General features: G+C 37.8%; 1 protein-coding gene across 5 annotated transcripts in view; it reads right to left on the reverse strand.

Moving 5' to 3' along the window:
- Positions 1-27,022, reverse strand: part of dcc (DCC netrin 1 receptor) — a 252,392-nt gene that overhangs the window by 95,243 nt on the left and 130,127 nt on the right. For all 5 annotated transcript variants that reach the window (XM_073860302.1, XM_073860301.1, XM_073860300.1 and 2 more), the window contains one exon: positions 3,694-4,017. In XM_073860302.1, the coding sequence (XP_073716403.1) occupies positions 3,694-4,017 (324 nt within the window). The remainder of the gene's footprint in view (positions 1-3,693; positions 4,018-27,022) is intronic.

Here is a 27,022-nt window from a genome sequence, read left to right on the forward strand (position 1 = left end):
TCCCATGATGTCAAGGTCGAGTCCAGGTCATCTACTAAAACTACATTACTCTTAATAAAGATATAACTCTGTGTTCCCGGCTCTCCTGTAACATCCAGCACATTTAAATCACTGATAGTCGTCTTCTCAGCAGCAGATGTTCAGTTTTAATGACGGTAACAGAGTGACTGATATTAGTCTGTCCAAACACACACACACATACATGCACACATTCTGGTTTCCATGTTTTGTGGGGACATTCCATAGACGTAATGCATTTTATACCGTACAAACTGTATATTCTATTCCCCTTACCTACCCCATTCCCTAACCCCAACCATCACAGAAAACTTTCTCCTACTTCATATTTTCAAGAAACATCATTCTGTTTGATTTATAAGCTTGTTTCCTCATGGGGACATCAAAATGTCCCCACAAGGTCACAAAAATACTGGTATTGGTCCCCACAATGTGATAATTACCAGGTACACACACACACACACACACACACACACACACACACGTCTCTATTGAATAAACACTGATCATCTTTTCTCCTGTCATTCACTTCTAACAGTGTCTGGATTCTTTAACTGTAGTGTATAAAGATTCATGTTATATCTTCTATATGTGAGCTTGACATTTGTCTCAGACTCTTCCAGTAAGGAAACAGTAACATCCTTTTCTCTAGAGAGATAATCTGTGAACTCAGCTACTGGCTTTAACACGCTGAACATGTCCTGCACTTACATACACTGCAGTAGCGGGCGATGGCTTCTTTCCTGAGCAAACAAATGTTGCATTGCTCCAGGATTCACTGTTCAGAGCCCCCAATGATACACAGCCAAAAAAAATTTGAATTAAGAATCCTTAATTCAGAAAACAAAAGACAACTTTTTTATTATTAAAAATAACTTGATATTCATATTTTGTTTCTGTGCACAAATTAAAAATGGGAAGTAAGAATAATGACTATGAACTAAAAAATATTCTTATTTCCTATTTTTAATTTGTGCATAGAAACAAAAATATAAATATAAAGTTGTAATTTTTCATTCAATACATATGGTAAATGAACTGCATTTATATAGCGCTTTTAACAGACCTATGGCCATGCAAGGCGCCATCCAGCTCATCGGGAGCAGCTGAGGTTAGATGTCTTGCTCAAGGACACCTCGACACTTGGTCCGGTGGAGCCGGGATTGAACCACCAACCTTCCGATTTGTAGACAACCTACATGAACCAATGAGCCACTGCCGCCCCAATATTTTCCTCAACATCTCATCAACTGTTTTAATTTTACACTTAGGTGTGATGTGGAGCCTACATACAAATCTAATATATTGCAATATATAAATGTGCGTTGTAAACTTATTTCAATATATTAGATGTCTGTGCAGATGTTAGAGGATTAAAACATTATAGGTCAGATTTAAGAAATGGGGCAAAGTAAAAATGAGTTCAGGGTCACAAATAATCAGAGCTGATGAGGTGCAGGCAGGTGATCTACTAACACCTGATGAGCTTGAGTTCAGCACCACAGACATCACAACTAATGAAGCCAAAGGACACTGAAAAGAACTAGAGGACAAAAAATAAAAGGTTTACAAGGAACTTTAAAACACCTGCTATTGTGTGACTCCTCTTTTATTTCCTCCAGCAGATAATAAATAACATGGTATGGCAAATAATATGTTTCTCTGGCATTACAAATAAACTGTTAAGTGTCAAAGAATCCTCTGCCTTGTACCACGTACTCTCTAATCTTTGCAATTCCTCTCCTATCAGCAACAACTGCAGTCATTTTAAGCACAAAATGATTTAAGAGATGCTTTTTTCAGAGTTAAAATATGGCTCAAATCACAAACATTAGTCAATCATGTTGTGTGAATCATTTAAATAACCTCCTCCCATTAATTTTGCGTCTAAGGGAAACTCCTAGAAATGCATATGCAATAATATCAGTCACAACAATAACTGGACCAAACCTCAGCACTAATTATTCACTGTGTGACTTTAGTAAATCCAGACAGTCATTATTTAACGGCAAAATAATGGTTTGTGCTAGCGCAATGTTTCCTTGTAGATATGGTCTGATGACACTTTGCTAGACATCACCCAACCCTACACATAACAAACACAAGCACAAAACAAAACACACCGTGAATCACATTTGTGTGTGTGTTTGTGTGTGATTGTGTTTTAACCTGACCTTGACTTAGTAAATGAAATATCCTTAGGCTGGATGAGTTTATCACTGGATAAACTGGATATCACACAATGTTTCTACAACATACGCACAAACGCACACACATGCACACGCACGCACATACAAACAGAGACAATGAGAGAGAATGAGATTAGACTATTGGCCTCTATCAGTAAATGATTTCTATTCATTGCAACCCCTCACACAATGAGAGTCCTGCTCATTTAGAAACGCTCGTGTTGTATTTTTCTCTTGCAGAAATGAAATGGGCCGTTTACCAGAACATTATCTTCAGTTTCCAGAGCATTTACACACCAGTCAAAAGAGCATAAAGGCATAAAACCACGACTCCCACCGTATTTAATGTCTTCTTCTGAAGGTTACTGCTTTCTATCGGTGAAATGAGCGCTCACTTTATTTCTGTTCATTTAACCTTGAATAATAATAATTCAGCATCTTTAACGACCAACGGAGTCTCAAACCAGCAGCGTGAAACCTTTCAAATCCTCCCAGTAAACCCAGCAGATCTGCCAACTGGCCAGCATTTAGCCAACTATTAAATGTGACTTTGAGTTAATGGATGGCGAGAAGCGCGTCCACCATCACGCCAAGAGGTGAAATGACTCATTATGGAGTGAAGGGATGATTTCTGAGCCCTCACCGGACGCTTTAGGCCGACTGATTCACTCAACTCGTGTTTTCAGATGAACACAATCTTCAGGATGAGGAGGTCACTGCAGTATCCTCATGATGATGATGATGTGAATATATGAGAGGTTATGGGACTGTACAGTAAATTGATGATGTTATTAATGGGATACAGGACGTACTGCATGAGGTTAATGATATGATAATGAGACTTCATGTTAATATTTAAATAATCTAATTATCTTCTTCACTTTGTGTGTGTTTTTGTGTGCATGTGTATGTCTCTGTGTGTGTGTGTGTGTGTGTGTGTGTGTGTGTGTGTGTGTGTGTGTCTGCACTCTGCATGTGTGTGTCTGTGCGTGTGTGTGCGTCTGCATGATTGCGCTTGTGTGTGTGTGCACGTGTGTCTTCATCATACTGCTGTGATACAGCCTTGTTTGTGTAAATCTGAAGAACAACACCTATGATAGCTAAATCTTACACTTTTTGCTGATTTTTATTAGTATAAACATAAGTTAAGGCAAAACGAATAAACCATCCTACACATGTCACTAATAAGTAAACAACAGCAATACACTTTCAGAGTAAATAAAACTGGAGCCTTAAAGCAAATGATAAACACCACCATTGACCTGTAAACAAGGACGGAGTGCAAAGAAAATATTAAACAATCAGAAGAGAAAATTAGACTCATGAACTTACACAGAAATCAATATTTTAAGCCCGTTTGTTTATGTATTTGTTATGTTGTCGTGTACTAAATGTCTTGACTTTCATGTTAATTCCAGACATCTGCTTTACAAAGTAAAACAATTTCAAGTGAATCAAACAGAGTTTCTTTAACTTTGTGTCTCACCAGATACGATGACCCTGGCCGTTCGGCTGACGATGGCTCCCACACCCTCCAGCGTAGCCAGACACTGATAAGAGCCCTCGTCCGGCCGATGATGACGCGAGTGAATGATGTTCTGAACCAGTAAAGATCCATTAGACAACTGACGTCTCCTGTCATCCACCACAGCGCTCAGGAGAACACCGTCCTTCTTCCACGAGATGATGGGAACACCCTGATCGGATCGAGCCTGACAGTCCAGCTGCAGGAATCCTCCTCGTACCGTCACAGCGTCCTGCGGTTCCATTGCGAAGCGAAGCTCCACGAAAGCTCGCAGAGGATCTGAGCCTGTGGGCGAGAGCACATCACAAATCATTTATTTACATCAGATCATTCATTTGAAAACATGACTCAACAAATCAACAAATATCAGATCCAGACAGAGGAGCGTCTCTGAACATCTCGTCTGCACAGAGGAGGAAACTAAAAGGCTTCTCTTTATTACACAATAAACACAATATCTCAGATTATACTGGAGAGTCATGGACTAAAGTCAGTTTAAAACTGATAAACTCTTCTGAACTCAAAGGATTTCAGTTCATCACCAATACAAAAAGCAAACAAGAACAATGTGTGTCCATAAAATATCTTGGAAAAGCTTTAAACTACATGCAGTCATGGCACTGAAGCCGCAAGAAAATCTCTACAATCAAACAATGAAAGATTTGATATCATAAAACAAATTGAGAGAGAAGAAGAAAGCCAGTACTTGTGTGTTAGTTTACCAGGATGATTTCTGTGCATTACTGTAGATTATAGACACGTGATTGTGAACGTATGGATGCTTGAGTTTAATGTATACAGTAGATGCTCATTTTTGTTTGAACACACGTGTGACCTCGCATGCATATTTCATGGTGCTGGATGAATGAACATGTCTCCTGTAATTGAACTGCTTTCTCAGCACAATGAGTGGCACATTTTCTTCATTTAAATGCATTAATGCATCTCCTCGCTTTCATTTAAGCAGGAAACCTGTAACGCTTCACAAAGTGTCTATGCCGTATTCAGAAAGACCATACAGACGCCGCACACCGCCTCCATTCAGATGCTAATTTATTCATGCTGAGGATCAGGTAATATCTCATCATTCATGACAAAATCCTTCAGTCTGAAGATCATCACTAAGCACAGCAGCATTACCCACAATCCTTTGTGTCTTTCTGAATGATAATGTGTTAAGTTAAGAGGCTGTGTGGACACAGTACATGTGTGCTCTTGTGTTGACAAACTGCATCAAGGACGAGAGCTACAGGTTTTTACTCATACAGCATAGAAAACAACAAGATGTCATGTAACAGTGAAAATAACATCATCTTTACATAGACACAATACAATCTTCACATGACTGACAATAAAACACTGTGGATTCATTAATGGCTTGCTGTCCTTGAAGGGAGCTTCAAGCTTCGTCCAATGAAACCATCTCTACACCGATCAGCCATAACGTTATGACCACCTGCCTAATATTGTGTAGGACCCCTTTTGCCACCCAAACAGCCCTGACCCATTGAGGCATGGACTTCACTACACCTTTCTATCAGAACCAGCATTCACTTTTTCAGCGATTTCAACTACAGTAGCTCGTCTGTTGGATCGGACCCCACGAGTCAGCCTTGGCCACCCATGACCCTGTCGCTGGTTCACCGCTTTTCCTTCCTTGGATCACTTTTGATAGGTACTGACCACTGCAGACATTTTTCCTGCTTCTAACACATCAACACGCAAGGATTTGAGAGAGTTGACAAGGGCGAAATTGTGATGTTGACAATATTGAGATGTTTTTCATCATCATGATTGTAGTGCTGGTGTGGAGCGTGAGATGTTTATGATGACATTATTCTGACTCACTATATAAACGCACTGCACTACTGTCTGTGTTTACAGGTTTGACTTTATGTTTCAATATAATTAAGTCATTTACTTCAGTTTCTTGATGACATAATATATCACAAAATGTTGAATGTTTAACAATAAACTGTTTATTTCAATATATGCAAATAAAATAATGTACTTGTGATAAAGCATCTGACAGTATGATTATAATGAATGAAGTATGAAGAATTTGTCTTCATCATCTTTTATCAAAATGTCATCTTTTACTCCACCTTTGAAAGTTTTGATTCACATATTTTGTATTGTTAATGAGCAACTATAGTCCCATTCACAATTTTACATTTCCTTTGGTGTGTAAGTGTGTATTAGTTTATGTTAATGATAGGCAAAATGTACAAACCCCAAAGTAAACGATGATGCAAGTTATCGACCAACGTAAATCTCTTTTCTTGGTCTACAACAAACACACAGATTGTAGGAAACAGTTTACTTCCTGGGATTGATGATGTAGTGAAGACCGACATTATCATAATTCCTCCCGCTTCAGACTCACAGCCTGTGAGTTAACTCCTGTTAGCAATGCATTGTGAGCGAATCTTTCAAACATGGTAAGGAGCATCACGATTCCTGCTGACGTCAGATGTATTCAGGCCAATCAAAACAAATGAACTTTGCACAAAATCTCTGCGTTTGAGGCATGGATATCTGGAGCTACAAAAATGCACGGTACAGGTACGTGGAAAATAATGTGTTTTTAAACCATAAACCAGACAAACACATTCTATTATACCAAATACACAAAATAAAGCTGTTTTTTAGCAATGAAATAGGTGCACTTTAAAAATCCTGTTTCACAAACATCAGTGTTGATCTTGATATAACAAACTTTTCTTCAGTGGCACAGACAAACAAAACATCTTCAGTTTTCACACCATAATATGTTCTGTTCCTTTCAGAACAAAGACAACAATAACCGTAAGAGAGAGAAAAAGTCGATTTACTGAAGGACAGAGAGCAGAAATGAGGTTCTCATCTCAAAGTAAAAATAGGTTCTGATAGAGGACATGAGAGAAAGAGAGAGAGAGAGAGAGAGATTGCTGATAAGAGGTGCTGCTGACCTGAGGCTCACTGGACTGAATTGCTGCAGAAAGATTAAAGGAGTGAAATAAAGTCAGTGTTTCAGTTGGATGTAAAAGATGTCTCTGATTTTCTTCTCTAAAATGACTTCAGTATAAATCCATCACTCACTGATGAAACAAAACAATATATTGTGTAAATATTATAACTGTGTTGCTCTGAAACACCTGCAGGAACATTGAATGTGAATCTTGTGTGACACTCGAGCAAGACATCCATTTCAAAGCCTGCTTGTGTTTAAACTGAACTCTCCATAACCTTTCTACAATATATTTGTGTTAAACTCATCACACACCACTCAGCATCTTCTCATCTCTTTTATCTCTTCATTATTGATCATTGCCGTGGTTACCATGTGATCGGTCCCCTCATTGATTAAAATGTCTATCACATTCACATCACTTCATACTCTTTCATCAGAATGTAATATCTAAATGACTTTTCTGTCTGTCTTATAACATGGAGAGATTTAAAGGAAAATACCACTGTATATTTTACTAGGTTACTTCAACTTATTAATACATAGCTCTCTTTTTTCAATGCATACATTTAATCTTTGTACAGCGTGTGGTGAATGTGTTAGTATTTAGCCTAACCCCATAAGATAGATATGTATTACTTTCTCTAAGTTCGGGTAAGAACATAGTAAAATATTGAAAAAGGGTGGTGACACTTTGCCCTAACCCTAACCCTAACCTTTTCCTTTAACTTTCAGACAAAGACAATTACATTTTCACAATCCAATTAAATCACTGTGGACAAACTTAAGCCCCACCCTCCTATACACTCTTTTGTTTGTAAATCCATCTCATTATGAAGTAATTATCATTGTGTTTAAATGTAAAGACATTTAGATCAAAACTACACAATGATCTTGGTTCTCATGAGGGACGCTCCGATCAGGATTTTTGAAGGTGATACCGAGTACAGATTTCTTGCGGTCATGATCAGCCGATACCAATGTTCGATACTGATTTTTTAAGTTAAGATGTGCGCTCTTTAATGAATGTAACTGTTAACTCTTTTTCTAGGTAAAGTTATAGCACAGACAGTGCCTTTGTTATATTTTTTAATCAGGTATATTATTGTTTTATTAGGAAATCAAATAAATAAGCAGAACAAATATTAATGCTACAAAGAACAATTCAATATGCTGAAATAAAACACTTCATATTCTTCAGTTATGAATGAAATAAAGATGCATTTTTATAAACTAAAATAGTTCTTCAGTCATGAGCAGAGAGTGATTTTCTCTTTAATATTATTGAGAGATGAATTAGGTGACTGTAGCTTTAAGAGGTGAGAGAGATCTTTGCTCTGTACTCGTTCTGAATGAAAGGCCGTGTCTGTGTGCAAGCATCAGGTTTACGCGCCCCGGACAAGAGCAGCTGCAAGGTAAAATGAAAGTTGAAACTTTCAAAACTTTAAAATCCATGCAAATAATAAACTTTCAGTATGAAGATGCAATGTCTACGATAGATATGTGTTGTATACTTTCATAGCGGACTACTGATCAAGTCATTTATTGTGATGATGGACTGATACTGATCTACAGATGATCAATTGGAGCATCCCTTGTTCTCATCACCAGCTATCATACGTGTCATGATACACACGAGAACGCATGCTGATGTGGAGCTGCTGTGCTGCCGTTATTGATTTAGATTTCTTTACAATCAAATGCAACGTATTGTTCCTGAAATGCACGCAAAATACAAATTGTTTTCTCTTTAAAAAACATCTATAACTCATCTGAGTCATGAGACAACTAATTTTTTTGATTATGGATGTTTTTTAAACACATGACCACTATTCAGTGCATTACAAAGTGATAAGAAAATGACAGATGAAAGCATAAGAACCGCAGTCATGGCACAGTAGGTACAGTCCAACGTGAGATGGACATCAGAGTCCACACAGTATTACACTCTAAAAAATGCTGGGTTGTTTTTAACCCAGTACTGGGTCACTATTGGACAGAACACACTGCCGGGTTAAAATGACCCAACTGCTGGGTTGTTTCAACATCGTTGATTTACAATAACCCAGCAATTGGGTTAAAACAACCCAGCAGTTGGGTCATTTTAACCCGGCAGTGTGTTCTGTCCAATAGTGACCCAGCCCTGGGTTAAAAACAACCCAGCATTTTTTAGAGTGTAATGTCATTTTTTATGTCTGTTGTCTGCCATGTTTGTTTAGTGTAAAGTCACGTTTGACCGCAATGTGTTGTGTGCTGTCATGATCGCAAATCTCCCTCCATACACTAAAGAAAGAAATCTGTTATGTGCATGCTTGCGGTCTCTCATATGTCAGATCTGATCTTTTAATGTGGCCCAGCAGCCTTTACTGATGTTTCTTTCTCTTACTTTAACGTTCACTGATCTGTGTTTTTTAGAGGACCTAAATGGCCTCCCGGTTTCAAAGTTCAGTCTGTATTTTGCCAAGTCTTTTAGTCATGAGAAGCTGTGATCACACTGGCAGGTAGCCACACGGTTCCTGGCGTTTAGACATCAGTCAGAATACAGCCTGCCACCTTTTCATTATGCGAGAGTGTTTTCAAATAGCTCAGCGTTTACTGCACCTGAGACTCACCTAAAGCCCAACAATACTGCATCAACACGTCAAAGCCGAATCCCTGCGGAGAAATAACTGCTGTCTGTGGATCACGAGTCTGTCCTTACTCTTGTACTGTAGATTACATACTAATACAGTTGTGGATATTGAGGACGTTATAAAATCTAAAGTACCACTGCGGCTGGAAAACACACAAGAGCTTAAAACTTTAGGATGATAAAAGCGCAGTAAATGCATTGGTTTGATTTATGCCTCGCTGACATCATGATAAAGTACAGAGACTGAAGACAAATGATGAACACAGTCTGAGTGAGGTTACACCGCTAACACCTCCCAGGAGATTGCTGGAGATCAGGGTGAGGACACCAGATGAGACATAGTGCGAGTCTGTAACACAGATGGGCCTCAGCACACACGCACACACACTAACACACACACGCAAACACACACGCACACACACACGCGTGCGCAAGCACGTGCATGCACACAAAGACGCTTTGTTAATCTGATCTTAAAGTCTGTGTAAATGTAAAGCAGCCAGACAAATTAAAATAATAAAAAATGGCAAATAAATAAAAAGTTATCAAATTCTTGGACAAACATTCTCTGCTCTCAATCGGTGTCTCCTATCAGCAATGAAACCACTCACGTAAAAGTAAAGTTACTTTAATGATAATTTACTTGAGTACAAGTAAGGGTTGCACCGATATATCGGCCGATGATGCTTGCTATGCTTCTCAATGAAATACGGTGTAATGCAGCTACATCCAAAAGCCAGAGGGCGCTCTCGTGCAGAAACTCAATATGCGCTGCAGATGAAGAACCACACACTCTCAAAGTGACAGCAAGGTTACATTGTGTTACCTTTAAAGATACATTGTTACAGTTCTCTTTTGAGGGAACTCGCGCTGCGTCACTACGGTGAAACTTTGGAGACACCTCCAGGGGTAAGTGTGTCTGAATGTATATATCAAATTCAACCAATGGTGAGCCTTAACAATAAAGACAGGGTGACGCGGGAGTCAGGAAGTATATCGCTATTTGAAATAATGCCAGGGATGGAGGAAGTATGGCAAAGGAGACACAGCGTCTCGTTCCCTTCTCGGGGAACAACAGTTACATACGTAACCCGAGACGTTTTCATGTGTCAAACACAACTATTCAAAAAAGCATTCTGGTATGAATCAACATTCACATACAGAAGATATAAGCATTTAAAGCGAACAGTTTAACACGTGTGCTTAAAAAGTATAGATATCTTATGTTATCCTACACTACACAGGGAATTACATGGATTTTTTCCAAAAAACTTCTTGCATAAACGTCCCTTTATGACCTGTATCTATGTATGTATATTTTCAAAAACTTCCCAGGGCCTTGAAATTATTTCCCCAGATTCACAAACTTTCAAGGATTTCAAGGACTCGTGGGAACCCTGGAAATAGCTGTGAATAATATCAGCTGTGCTATTCAGAATAGTCTTTGGCCACATATTATTAGTGAATATCGGCATTTATCGGTGCACCGTTGGTACAAGTAAAGTTACTGGTCTTTAAAATCTCCTCAAGTAAAACTAAAAAGTCATTTTAACTTTACTTTTAAGTTACTTTTTTAAAAAGCGAGGTGAGGTGGAGGATTTTAGTAGTTCAAAAAGGACAAGGTACTGTAAATCACAAACTAGTTGATTTTATTTGTAGGAACACCTTTACACTTAAACTGCAATAAAAACTAAATAAAATAAAAAGCTTTTTTATAATAAAATAAAAAATATTTAATAATTTCTACAGGTGAGTTATGCACTTTGAGGCAAAAAATATGAGGTCAGCAGCTAGCATATACATCACAGTGGAAAGTGGTTGCTTAAATATGGCCAGAGATTTCTTTTATAAGAATTGAATTTAAGGTCTGCATCAGCTGGAGCCTGTCTCATCCGTTTCCATGGTTTGTGAGTTTAGGGCGTTCCCCCGCCCATCAATTAATCATCCGTTGTGCACCTTTATCACCTTGCTTTAAAAAAAATTACTCTTTAACAGATATGATTTAAGTTGTAACAAAGTACAATACTTTAAACAAAGCATACTTAAAGGGGCAATAAGTAGGATTTACTTCAATCTAGTGTTGAAATTTTTTTTGCATTCAAATGAATATTGCTCTCTAGCGCCTCGCTTTTCCAAATGCGTGTTGCAACTACTGTAGCCGTTATGTATTCACTGATCTTCTTGTCTGTTGCAGCTGGTTCACGTGTTCTGAATGAAAACGCGTTGTGGAAACGCATTGGTAGGCTTGTACTTTTTGTCCCCCTCTGCTATTATAGTTTATCAATACGGCGGAACAACATGGAAGCCTCCTTGGACTTACCCGTTCAATGTATGTAAAGAGAAGAAATTCTAAGATTACAAAGAAAAGTCAGATCACTGGCAGAGGTCATTTGACACAAATGAGAACATATTTATGAATAAAGACATTGATTTTGAGTAATAAAACACTTAAAATCCTACTTACTGTCCCTTTAAGTAAAAGAAAAAGTACAGATTTTAAAAACTACTTAAAGTAAAAGTACACAAAAAACCTACTCAATTACAGTAACGTGAGTAAATGTAATTCGTTACTTTCCACCTCTGAGCAAAACATTTAATTACTTAACAGGCTGAAGCAGCTCTTTACGACTTCCAACATCTCATAATCGATCTTCTGTCCAAGAGACTCAAATTCACTCAATAATAATCTTTATATTTTAATCCTTAAAAAACATTTGTGTCGTGCTGCATTGTGCTGGGTGTATGATAGGGCCCAGAAATGTGAATAAACTGGTTAATGGTGTAACTCCTCAATTCAGTACAGCAAAGGTCACAGTCTTTGTAACGTGTTTCAGCAATAGATTCATGTAAGGAATAATTGACCACGGGCCATTGAATTATAAGAAAATAATGCACACCCAAGGTGCAATGTGGCACGACGCGAATAATTCAAATAATTCAAAGGACCGGAGTCAATTATTCCTCTTATACCACGGTTACCACAGACATTGCTCTGGTGCCTATTTTTAAGACATTTGACAAGATAGGTGTGTGGTTATCAGAAATTAATGCATACCCACGGAACATTTCTCAGCCAATCAGAATACAGCATTCTACAGACCGGTGGTATAAAACGTTAATAATGTGTTTACAAACAATTCACTAAAATGACTTTATATCTGCTTTAACCTGTTACAAAAATCTGCATTGAATGCATTTATGAATGATCATGATGTCATGTATTGTTTTTAATCATTTTCATTCGTGATAATAATCTACTAAAGAGTTTCTATAATGTGACACAGGAACATCGAGAGAATCTGGTAGAAAGTACGGCCCGGCTCTTACGAGTGAATGTGTTTTGTAAATGAAGCGCCTGTGCGACAGTAAATTGTCGGTCTGAAGCGACTGAACCCTACAGATCCAGGAGGGAACGATAAGACTTAATGAAACGTCAGGTGGCTCCAATAATCCATCTCAATATCTCAGCATGAAGGTTTTGGAAATTAGCGTGTGTCCTTATCAAAGACATCGACTCGACAGCTTCAACCCCCTCTCTCCTCTTTATAACTCTCTGTCTACTACACGTGATTTATATCCGTCTTCAGAAAACAAACCACACCAAATTACTAACCTGACTGATAAATATTAATTACCTGAGCGACACGGCTGAAACTATTGTGTTGAGAGCTCGCCACTCATTTACTCTAAATTAGATTGATATTCGCACAGCTCTAGATTTAAAAAATCACATTCATTTCCTCCAATAAGGATTCAATCTTCAGTTATAACTCTTTCAATACTGAACATTACAACTGTAGTGATATATTATTGGACAAAACATCAACTTAGGGACCACTGGCTCCCATCAGGTAAAAAACAGGCGCAAAATTATTATTTGAAGTGCCACATTAAGATGAAACTTGAAGTGGACATTCCACAAGACGTTTTTAAGATATTAAATAAATCTTTGATGTCCCCAGAGTACATTATGTGAAGTTTTAGCTCAAAATACCCTATAGGTAATTTATTTTGGCATGTTAAAATAGGCACTTTATGGGGCTGAGCAAAAATGCACTGTTTTTGTGTATATCCCTTTAAATCCAAATGAGCTGCTCAGGTGGGCGGAGTCTCAAGTGCTGGCGCTGTAGACATAACAGAGCATCGAGGAAGATTCTCTCACGAAAGAAGTTAGTGAGCGATGTTAAGCATTATATATTTGAACAAGTTTAAAAAGTCAATCATCTGTTTTATGCATACTAAATACATGTTTATCAGCAGATGGGGAACATTGTGGAATAAAAATAAAGACTTTTAGGTCTCATGCTGCCAGTGTTTTAAACAGGCACAACGATTTTCAGCATGTTACAATAAAATACACGTCCACAAACACTCAGAAGTTTACTTTTTGACCAAACCACACGAGCACATTTAAATGATCTGTAATAAAACAACACGTTTAATGCTTAAACTTTAGAGAAACAGATCAAGTGACATGTTTAAGTTTATTGTGATTGAACACGTTTCTGTCAGTCTCTCACTCTCTATCTTGTATCTCCTCGTATTCATTTGAAACTTCAGAGAAACATTAAACAACATATTTATGATATGATAGTGAATACGTGTTGTTCTCTCACTCTGTCTCGTGCAGTGCATTAATCATCGTGTTCATTCATATAAACTTCAGAGAAATATATTGAACAACATACTTGTATTGATGAAAGTGAATCATGGCGTTACTCTCTCTCTCTTTCTCTCTCTCTCTCTCTCTTGTTCGTTTGCTCACTCGCTCTCACTCACTCGCTCTCTCTCTCTGTTGCACTAAGGTAAAGTTAATCCTTTAGAACATTAATTCAATCATTAGAAAGATTGTTAAAACTACAAGTTATAAGATTGTAGGCTCCTGTTTGTGTTTGAGGGAATACAAACGCGTCGTGCTGTCAGTCATTCTTTCTCTCTGTCTATCGCACTCGTGAGGCCGTTCATGGTTGGATAGCGCAGTTGAAGGGGCGGTATCATTATAATAAGAGTCCCTTAATACGTCATGGGGGGAGCGAAATTCGAATGACCTATTTTTCACATGCTTGCAGACAGAGCCTTACCAAAAAAATGTTACAGGGTTGCTATTTTCATGTTTTCTGCATTGGTAGAAGCACTGGGTACCCAATTTTAGCACTTAAACATGGAAAAGTCTGATTTTCATGGAATGTCCCCTTTAATGTGTATGTAATTCTGCCTTCTTTTCCTAGGAAATTAACCACAGTTGTAGTATTTGTTTAAAGTGAACCATCTTTAATCTTTATTACCATTTAAATAGCCATAGTTTTAATACAAAAGCCATGGTTACATGGGTACAAATAAAAGCAACAGCTATGGTTACTATAGTTCGTTACAAATAATGTACATGATCATGAGCATTTTTATAAGTGTGACTATTGCTGTCTTTTCTGACAGTCTTAGTTTGTTCTGGCGGTCATGAAATCAATTTTCTCTGCTATTTCTCTGCCTGTTTAAAAACAAATCTCACAAACATTTTCTGTGTTTAATGTGAAACCTCTTGAATTCAATGTGACAAGCTACTGCAGCGTGCAAAACATGCACATTATAGCATGCAGATTTTACAATCATAACATGTACATTGCCATTAGCACTAGTGGTGACCTCTGCAAAAATATCAATCGCAAATTTTGACCAAAAACAGATTTCTCGTTTTGGAGCAAAGTCTTCATATCTACATTTTTTGCAGTACAAAGTCTTTACTTCATACTCTTTCATCAGAATGTTTTGCAGTATAAAGAGTTTTCTACAGTTATGTTGTTTTCAGCTGATATAACGCTTTACGAATCTGCAAAAAACAAACAAACACAATTTTGTATCTTTGATTTGTAGCAAAAACAAGACAATGCTTGTAACCGCTGATGGATTATTGGAAAACAATTGTGGACTCCTGAGAATCATTGTACTGACAGACAGCTAAGAGACAGACAGGTTTAACTCACATAATCCTCAAGTCATTATTAAACCAGTCTGTGTCTGACAGAGAGACAGACAGACAGACAGACAGACAGACAGACAGACAGACAGATAACCCCTCTGAACGCTGGTAATGATGTCACACACCTGACACACAAACATCTTCAGCTAATCTTCAGTCTCACGCTCTTCTGATCTTTTGCTATACGGTACAATTTACACTAAAGAGTTTTAGTAACAACAAGAAAACTACCATGATTAAAAACTAACTGAAATAAAAAAAATGATGAAAATAAATATTAGATTTTGTAATCAACAAGCTTTCAAAAAAAAAAAAATGTTGTGCATTACTTGTTGATATGTTTTATCATTGTTTAAAAACGAACATACATAAAAGAAGCCAAGCTAATATAAAGATATGAAATAAATAAATATTAAAATTGAATCTATAAATAGAATATGTGCTTTGGTGGGTAACTCACAGACTCCCTGCGGCCTACCTAATCTCCAACCATAAACAGATCATTTTTCCAGTCAGGTTAGCTTAATAAATAGTCACTACAATCACTGCATAGTTACCTAGACAACAAAATACATTTACTAATGTGATAAAGAGATGTTTTTATTGATTACCATTCAAAAACCACTGATTGTTCAAAATAAAAAATCCAAGGTAAATGTACTGATTGGTTATTTTGGAGTATCTGTATGATTTAACCAGTTTTATATGCATGCTTATCTAAGTGTGATTCTCATTTGTTATCACTAGTTACTGTACCTGCATCTATAGCACACTAGACTACTGATATTGCCCAACAAGCAAACTGCTCAGTTATAATTACTAAAACTAAAAGTCTAAACTAAACTATATAAAAACCAAATAGAAATGTTCACAAAATGAATCTTAATGAAACTAACTAAAACTAAACTAAAATGAATAGCACATTTGAAAATAATAATAAAATAAAAACTCATTTAATAAAGCAAAACTTAATTAACCTTGAGCTGAAAGAAGTCTCAGATTGTTCGGCTGTAACTTTAACCTTCTGTAAGAAAATCATTCATGAGAAACAATGTACAACAACTCATGAACACACACACACACACACGCACGCACACACACACACGCACGCACACACACGAACAAACGCACGCACGCGCACACACAGAGATGTAGTTAGAATTTTCTAGTTGTAGTCAGATGTGATTTGTGATGTAGAGATGATGTTGTTGTTGTTGTTGTTGTATGTGTAACACAAATCATTACAGTCGTTCATCTTTAACTGAATAACATCACAGCAGTATCATAACAATTCACTGTGATCAGACTGAAGACTTGGACAGACTGATTAGGGTGAATGGTTTGTGTCATGCATCAGATGGAGAAAACAGATGGTTTGTGGGAAAAGATGACGTAGTGAGTCAAAACATGAAGAACAGAAGTGAAGACAAACACAAACTCCTCTCATATTAAAATTCATGGACACACAGCAATCTCAGCTCAGAGAAGAACAATCAGCTCAAGAGAAGAAGCACACATCAATAACATCGAATCTAATCGACTCCTGGATATATCCTCTGCTGACAGCTACCAGAATATTGATCCAAAACCCAATATCTATCAAACCAGACACTAACTAGTACAGCCAACTACCTCATACATGATTTAACCTCTTCAATTACAGTCATGTGTGTTGTGTGTGTTCATGTGTATGAACAAACCACTCATAACCTCACAGTAACATAAACATCAGACCACACAGTGTACGAGATCTCATCACATCAGAAGACTGAGACCTCTTGGGTCACACTGAGACTCTTTTGAAGATGTCAGCTCATCTTTCAAAGGTCTTGGTCTGAACTGGACAGAACTACAGTACAGAACTTGACATTCAACCCTAACCTGTTAGGCTGTAATTTAACCTATGGTGGGTTATTTCAACTCAAAATGCTGGATGTTGTTGTTTCATGATGGGTCAAACATAAACATTTTCTAATTTAACCCCACAGCTGGGTTTCTACCCTTTTAGACCCAACACTGGCCCATCTAGAGTTTACATTTATCATCCATGTCATCTTTGCAGATATAAAATATTTAAATGAAATGAAGAGCAGCTATAATCCTAACAACACTGATCAAATGACCAACATTAGACACACAATATACTGTACAAGAGAGCACAACACACACACACACACACACACATTCAGGAATGAACGCATGCATTTATTCTTCAGCTTTTATTCTGACAGCATCAACACATCAATCTTGAATGACACGCAGGATGACGGCTTCTGACAACACTTTTCTCCAGCCATTTTCTAAACCTGCACCTGTTCCCAAAACCCTGTCAGCCATCTTGCTATGCCACATTGATTTTTCAATTTCACCCCTCTTTCCCATTTGCTCCTGCAGCCAGAAACGCCTGGGATCCGATTAGACACGAGACAGCACAACACAGACCTCAAATCTCACATTTGTGTTTTTCAGTCAATTCCCAAGTGATTTCTATTCACAAGTCTAACCTGACTGCTCTGAAAAACAAACAACACACAAGTAACATAACAATATTACATGAATATGATTAATATGAGGATCACGTTGAGTTATTCTAGACAAACAGAGACCCCACTAGTATTTACAGAGTCCAACCAAAACCAGTAGACAAACCCTTGAGTTACTGTAAGACAGAGATTTAACCCATAAAACCTTCATTTAATATCAACTACTCTACATCATCACATGTGTGTGTGTTACTATATGTTTCTGTGTGTGTGTGTGTGTGTGTGTGTGTGTGTGTGTGTGTCTGTGTGTGTGGGTGTGTGTGTGTGTGTGTGTGTGTGTGTGTGCGTGCGTGTGTGTGTTGTTTCCTTGTAATTTGTTCTAAACTTTGTTTGCAATGCTGAATTCACTACTTTTCTTCATCTATCTATTTTACATACCTCTTTAACAAAACAAAGATAATATTAAAAAGGGTGTTGAAATTGCAAAATAAAAGTGAGACAATGTAATATGCTCTGGTCCCCTGCCCGCCTACCGGGGTGAATCTACAACAAAATATTTTTGACTTAAAGTAAACCATAAATCTGAATTAAAATTTAATTCATTTGAAATAATCTTGCTAAATATGGAAATAACTGATCATAACAACAAACAGCTTTCTTTCGTCCTAGCTACTATCTACAGACCTCCAGGCCAGCACACAGATTGTCTTTAAGAAATTGCAGATTTCCTGTCTGAGCCAGTAGTCACTGTAGATAAAGCTCTTATCGTTGGGAACATTAATATCCACATTGTTAACCCAAAAGATGCGTTAGGACTAGCGTTTTTGGATGTTCTTAATTCTCTCTGTATTAAAAAAATATGACCGGGCCCACACATACCCGTAAACACACATTAGACTTAATTCTGTCACTTGGGCTCAATATTAATGACATAGAAATATCCCCTCAGAACGATGCTGTCTCAGACCACTGCTCTGTCTCGTACACCATACTTTTAGATAGGATCACTCGGTAAGCAACATGCTACCGATTAGGCAGAACAATAATTTCACTACTAAAGATAGCTTTATTAGCACTCTCCCAGACCTGTCCCAAATGAAAACAAACAGCAGATAACCATGAAGATCTGGATACTGCAATAGAAACCGTTGCTCCCATTAGATCAAAGAAAATCAAGTAAAAAATGGAATAGTATGACCATCATACCGCAGTCCTTAAAAAGGTAGCTAGAAAAATAGAGGGACATTAGAGAAGCACAAAGTTAGAGGTATGCCGTGATGCATGAAAAGATAGCGTTCAACACTACAGACAGGCTATAAAAACTGTCAGATCTACCTAACTCAGAAAGCTTATTGAAGAAAATCAAAATAACCCTCATTTCCTCTTTACCACAGTTGTGAAAATGACTAGAAACAAAGAACAAACAGAAATCGATACTAAACTCCAACAAAGCAGTAACAACTTCTTGCCTAACAATACGGCAAAATGTGACAGTGCGTTTTTGGACCCCAGAGAGTTAAAGGCTGAACCAAATCACATATACCACATGTAGCTAACTTTTAACAAGATTTACCCTTAGTTATATTAACATTTAGTAGATAAACATTATTTTGCTAAAAACATGTCAATAAAAGTCTGCAAAACTGCAATATACCGCAGTTTGATAAAGTTAATGTGCGAGTATAATTATAGATAACAGCGATGTCAACAGCCATTTCATAAACTATAACAACAAAATATGAATTATTCTGACATAAAAAAACAGTTAAGAAATTCAATGACATATAAGATGTTTTGTTTGTTACTTTCCCAACAATGTATTATTTCACTGATATTATTCATTAAATTTATATTATTCTTCACTCTTTCAGACGCCTCTATTTATTATATTGTATGTAAAGAGGCAGTGATTGTTATTATTATAAGAGTTTGTTCAGTTCAGTAATGTTGGAGTAATTGTATAAAAAAACAAAAGTATAACAGTAAATAAAAATCAGTTCAGCATATCGGTTATCTGGCACATAAGCAGCCAAATATTTGGTATTGGTAAAAAAAATCAGTATCGATCAATCACTTATCATAAGAGAGCTTATCTGAATGCATTAGTAATAAACACACAGTCTGTTTGCAGATGGTGGCATGAAGAGATTTCTGATGACTGAAAAGAGTTTTAGGGTCAAAACAGTAAAAAAGTATATAAACTGAATTATTATAGATCATAGTTTGTTATTCATCATCATGAGCGTGAGGTTTTTTAGGATTTAAGGGCACAGATAAAGAAACATCACCAAAGACTTTCTCACAGATTCAATCTTACTCCAAAACTCCACATCAGTAGAAATACACCTGCAGACAGAAGTGAAGATGTATATTCTGACACGTTTCAGCCATGTATCCTAATCCATAATGCCCTTAAGCTTCTCCTTACTAAACATGAGTATAAGTGTAAAATATCCGTCTCTTTCTTGACACACTGCTGGGGATTTCAATACTGCCAAGAATATCTCATTTCTTTCTTTATCCTGAGCTCAGAAGGAAAGCTTTGCTTTGGAGATCAGAATGTTCACTGTATCTGTATTAATGCTCCACCCAACCAACATCTCATATGACTTTACTACACAATGACATAAAAAAGGACAATCTTACAAATCAAACTGTAAATGAAAGCACACAAACAGTAGTGTAAGGATTCTGAATGATAAAGGTCAAGAGGAGCGCTGACCTAGACTCTCATCACTCGCTTTCACTTCCTCAGTTTGTTTTTTTTAAGGGTCTCATTGTTGCAGGGCCCCTGACTGATGACATACAATGAGAGCTCCATTCACCAACTGTCCCCCCCATATGACAGGCGCCTCAAAAGCCCATAAAGGGCCAATCTGTCGACTCTATTGTCACAGGCTTCTGACAGCAGTTGGAGAGTCGAGGCTGCCTGCGGATGCCAGCGGGATCGGTCACAGGTCAAAGCTCGTCCGACTCGACAATTATCCTCCCCTGAGGAGACGCATAAATTACAGGCCAATCGGCCGTGCGTGCCAGCGCTGAGAAAGGGCCGAGAAAATCACCCCCTGCCACCCCATCACAGATGTCACACCCTTTTTAAAAATCTGTACATGCAAACAAACAAATAAGGCTTGACAATTTGTTTTCTGACTGATAAATGATTTATATGTCTGACCTGATAACAGATTAACTTCACTGGACCATCACACACTTAATACTGATGTCATCCAAACAAACACACACGTTATTGTCACACATACTGTATTTAAAGAGTTTTAAAGATGAAGAGTTTAATCATAAAAAAAAAACAACTACATTAATAGCATTTGAATAAAAATTTAAATGTGAGAAATGATTTGAAAGGATCTTTCACTGAAAACAACAGCAATAAATCAATAACATCAGATGCATTTATTAACATACTCATCCATGAATTATATCATAGATCAACTGAGTCATCTCTAGCCCACCCAAACGTCTGTCTTGTAGAAGGTCCTAACCAATCAACACCAGAAAAAGTCAGTATTTTTCTGTTTTTATTGGCTGAAAGCAACTTCACTCATGAGGCTTTGGGCAAAAATGCAAACAATGAAGAAAAATGCCACCTAAAGACAAGCGTCAATGACAGCATTAGATTTAGACCTGTTCACATTGCATCAGATTACTTTATATGTATTATTTTGGCATCGTTGTGAATTACAACCAATCACATTCGTGTCTGTGGATAAATGTAATGGCCAATCAGTGCTGTTTAAATGGGTTTTTGGTGAAAATTAAAAAATTTGGTTAAAGCGTGCCACGTCTTCAATGAGTTTATCATAAATAAAATCGTTGTTTATTGTACTGTAAAGTCAGACTTATTAGTATATGACAAAAGTGAGTCATTAACTGTGCTGTATTTATATTTATTTGCAGTTTAATCGCTTTTTAATTAATGCATGAAAAAGCAACCTAATAATTAATAATAATAATATGCCATGCAAAAACATTGTTTTTAAATGTATTCTAATATAAAATATACATACACACAGTATATACAGTATATTATTGCCCACCCAGGATATTTGCCAGCCCACCCTTCTATAGCTGGCAAGAACCAGCCCTGTAGATAAATATCACACACACACACACACAAATCTAATGCTGTCATTGATGCTTGTCTTTAGGTGGCATTTTTCTTCATGGTTTGCATTTTTGCCCAAAGCCTCATGAGTGAAGTTGCTTTCAGCCAATAAAAACAGAAAAATACTGACATTTCTGGTGTTGATTTGGTTATATATATATTATTGCCCACCCAGGATATTTGCCAGCCCACCCTTCTATACCTGACAAGAACCGGCCCACACAAACAAACACACACGCACACACAGTCCTGATTCATGGTAAAACATATTAAGAACACAAATGATGTAGTGGCTGCAATAAGACATCTGAGGTGAATCTAGTTCAGCTGTGACACATTTATTATAAAACAACCTCTCATAACACATTGGTTAGGTTACACAAGTTCTCTATGAACATAATGAAGCTAAACAACCTGTCCTCTTCACTATCTGTCCAGTAAAGGACACATTAACTTATAGGGCACATTAACTCATGAACTTCATGAATCACAGATATAAATGAATGAATCAGGAGCCTGTGGACTTAAACATTAGTAAAGTTAAATGGTTGTGATGTCTCTCCTCTCTGTCAGGATTCACCTTTAACTTTCTGTAAAGCTGATATAAAGCTACTGTATATCTCATCTCATTTCTAAAAGCAACCTTTAATGTCTGAGTGAATGTATAACAGTTAATGTGTCTCCAGAGAGTTTATGTTTCCTCTCAAGGTTATGCGTTTCATTTGTAAGTCAAACATTTAATGCGCCTAACCGGATCAATAAATCTCTGGATATAATCATCAAGTCAATTGTGCATAAACTCATAATCGTAACAGCAAACTCATGCAACGGTCTGACCTCAGTCTTATATTAATGGATTCAGAACAAGGAGCAATATTTACTCATTATATTCCAGAACTAGGGCTGGGCGATAAAGATAAAATGTTTATCATCCATATAACGTGTTATATCATTCGATAGTTATAATTATTTATACATTTTATTAAGCTTTTAAAAAATGATGCATGTTACATGTTACATGGCACAACTGAACCCCACAGCAACACTTGTTATTGGCTGTTTGCTTGTTGACTTATAATAAGTCAATGGCGCTCCCTTGTGTGCGACGTTGCGGAGCTCTACGAGTCAAGTTTCTGTTGTTTTTGTTATTCTCGTTTGTATTTGTGCGGCATGTCAGGGCAGCTGTACACACAAATATAAAGTATGATCGAGTGGCCCTGAAACAGTTAAGAGAGAGCAGCCAAAATGGACTGTTTGATATTAGTTTGCTGGATTCTTTTCCGGAAATCATTTGGGATGCTGGGGTGACAGCAGGCCAAGCCCGAGCAGGGGTGTTTCCTGATAACCAGAGCCGAAGGCGGAAACGCGGTAGGCGGGGAGGAACTGAGCGGAGGATCCGCCGTCTGGTTAGCAAAGGAAGGCTAACGTTACCGGTTATACTGTTTGCAAATGTCCAGTCATTAGAGAACAAAATGGACGAATTACAGGCACGGATATGTATGGAGCGATATGTTCAGGACTGTTCACTGCTGTGTTTTTGTGAAACGTGGCTAGGAGATAAAACCCCGAATGAGTACATTACACCTGAGGGCTACACGGTCTACAGAGCCGATCGTAACATAGCGGAATGTGGCAAAACCCGCGGGGGAGGAACAGCGATCTTCGTCAATCAAGCCTGGTGCACAGACAGTAAGGAGATTTCACGTTATTGTTCTGAGGATGTGGAGTTTTTAACTTTGATGTGCAGACCTTTTTATTTACCAAGAGAATTGCAGTGCATCGTTGTAAGCGTTGTGTATATACCACCCTCTGCTAAAGAGGAGGTTGCTCTAAAAAAACTGCATAACATGATCAATGAGCATGAGAGCATGTATCCTGATGCCGCTTTTATCATACTGGGAGATTTTAACCAGTGCAATCTCCGGAAGACTATTCCGAAATTTTATCAATTTGTGACATTTCCCACCAGAGGAAAAAACACATTGGATCACTGCTACAGTAATATTAAAAATGCTTATATAGCGGAGCCCAAACCTCACTTTGGAAAAGCTGACCACATAGCAATTTTGTTAAAGCCAACTTATATCAGAAGACTATCTAATCCAGTCAACACTAAAGTTGTTAACATCTGGACTGAAAGTGCATTGATGAACTTGCAGGGCTGCTTAGAGGCCACACACATGAACATCTTTAAGAATGCATCAGATGATATCCATGACTACACAGAGACTGTTAGCTGTTATATTAATTGGTGTACATCTATCTGTGTCCCTTCCAAGACTGTTCGTGTTTTTCCGAATCAAAAGCGCTGGTTTAATGGCGACATACGCCTGAAGATTAAACAGAGACAGGGTGCTTTTAAAGCAGGGGATAGAGAAAAATATAAGAAAGCCCGTTATGACTTAAGGAAGTCCATCAGAGCTGCAAAGAAAGCATATTCTCAAAAACTTGAAAGCCAGTATATGCAAAATGATACGCGCAGTATGTGGCAAGGAATTCAGTCTCTCACTAATTATAACAAGAGAGGCACAGAAGGGACTGAGACCAGAGATGCCACCTTACCAGACTGCCTTAATGAATTTTATGCTAGATTTGATCAACTAAACTGTGATACTCCCTCAAAACTTAGTCTGAACACTGAGGAGGGGGGGCTTCAGGTCACACAAGAACAGGTACGGAAAGTTTTTAACAAGTTAAATCCCCGTAAGTCAGTGGGACCTGATGGAGTATCGCCAAAAGTTTTGAAGGTCTGTGGCGAACAACTGGCAGGTGTGTACACAGACATTTTTAATCTGTCTCTTACACATGGTGTGGTCCCACGTTTATTTAAGTCATCTATTATCATACCAGTCCCTAAGAAAGCAGATACATCTACCTTGAATGACTTCAGGCCAGTCGCTTTGACATCAGTACCCATGAAGTGCTTAGAGAAACTTGTACTTAGACACATTAACTCTGTGGTTCCGGACACTGTTGACCCCTTACAGTTTGCTTATCGTCCTAACAGATCAGTGGATGATGCGGTGTCCATGGCTTTGCACATCACTCTTCAACACCTGGACCAGAGTGGAACATACGTAAGAATGCTTTTCTTGGACTATAGTTCTGCCTTCAATACGATCCGACCCAGTAAGTTAATTGAGAAGTTGGTCGACCTTGGGGTTCCAACCACCACTTGTAACTGGGTCTTGGATTTTCTTATTGACAGACCACAAAAAGTGAGGATGGGGGGAAACATCTCAAATGAGCTGACTCTAAGCACAGGAACACCTCAGGGTTGTTGTCTCAGTCCAAAACTCTTTACTCTCTACACACATGATTGTGTTACTACCCAAAATAACACTGCAATTATTAAGTATGCTGATGACACAACTGTCCTGGGCCTGATCAAAGGTGGGGATGAGACTGGTTATAGGGAGCTGGTTGACAATATTCTGGCTTATGGTGATGATAATGATCTAATTTTAAATGTAGATAAAACAAAAGAACTAATCATGGATTTTAGAAAGAAAAAACAGTTTTTACAGCCATTGGTCATTAAGGGGATGGAGGTGGAAAAAGTTGAAAGTTACAAGTTCCTAGGCCTGCATGTTTCATCTTATTTGAGTTGGACCATAAACACTGTCGCCACAGTGAAGAAGGCCCAACGGCGGCTCTACTTTATCAGACTGCTAAGGAAGGCAGGACTTAGCCGCAAGCCACTCATCCAGGCCTATAGAGGACTTGTGGAGAGCATCCTAACAAATGGAATCACTGTCTGGTTTGGAAGCACTACACAGGCAGAAAGGAGAGCGCTCCAAAGAGTTGTAAAGACTGCAGAGAAGGTCATTGGAGCGGACCTTCCATCCATGGAAATTTTATATACACAACGCTGCAGGAAGAGAGCTACGAACATTCTCAGGGACATACACCACCCTGCACATTCAATGGTTAAGCCTAAGCATTCAATTTACAATTTGAGATATGGCAGGCCGGACAGTATTATTTCGCACAGGGTGCGGTTTTATAATAGTTTTTTTCCTGCAACAGTAAGACTGATGGCGAAGGATATTGCCGAAGGAACAAACATGTCTGCTTTTATATAGAGATGTTGAGGTAGCTGTATAGTAAGCTTAAATAATTATACTTCGTACCATTTTGGGACAGTATATACAGTTTTTTTAATAAACTACACTAAATGTGGATGTTTTTCTGGTGCAATATTTTAGTAAGTGATAATTTTTATTGTGTGAGTGGATAGATACAGGTTTGTGCTGTTTTTCGTGAATGCATTTTTTTAAGAGTCTATTTATTGTGTAGTCCATTAATTGTGTGCAGTTTATTTATTGTATGCAGTTTATCTATTGTGTGGAGTCTGTATGTTGTTCTCTTATGTCGATTTTTGTATTGTTTTTCTTCAATGTTGACTCAGCAAGCTCTGCTACAAAAATTCCTATGTACCTGTATGGCTGTACTAGTACAAATGGCAAATAAACTTCAACTCAACTCAACTCAACACTCATGGCACGCTTGTTTATCAGGGCATATAATAGGCTGTTTAAGATTTAGGAATGGCGATGTTATGTAGTCCAATGCAGTTTTATCAATGCATTCGCCCAGCCCTAACCAAAACACTGTCAAATTCATCCCATATTATAATAACAGTGTGCATTTCTCCAGGTAACAGGTGAATATGAGATGTGAGTACATGAATTTAAAGTGCTTCAGGTGATTTAGAGAAGCAGAGCTTTTGTTCAGAGACTCCAGTCAGCGTGATGACTTTACAAACTCAATGTGAGATTAAGCAAATGTCAACAGGCTGAAGTTAAAACCTGATCTAACCCCAATTACATGATTTACTAAAGGAACTGAAAGAGCTCTGGGTTGGATGTGAAGTCTCTCACTGCTGAAGTTCAAAGCTCCTCTTATGTTCTTACAGAAACGTTCAAAAGCCTGTGAAAATATATACAGTAAAGTATCCACAAGATTTACTTCAGACAGCTTCACAGGGCTGGATAAAACAAACACTGATTCTCAGATTTTAATAATCCATCTTCAACTGAACAAAACAAGTCTCAGTCTTCTGATCTGTTCAGGCACACACACACACACACACACACACACACACACACACACACACACACACACA

Source organism: Misgurnus anguillicaudatus, chromosome 22 (genome assembly GCF_027580225.2).
Source record: "Misgurnus anguillicaudatus chromosome 22, ASM2758022v2, whole genome shotgun sequence".
NCBI lineage: Eukaryota > Metazoa > Chordata > Actinopteri > Cypriniformes > Cobitidae > Misgurnus > Misgurnus anguillicaudatus.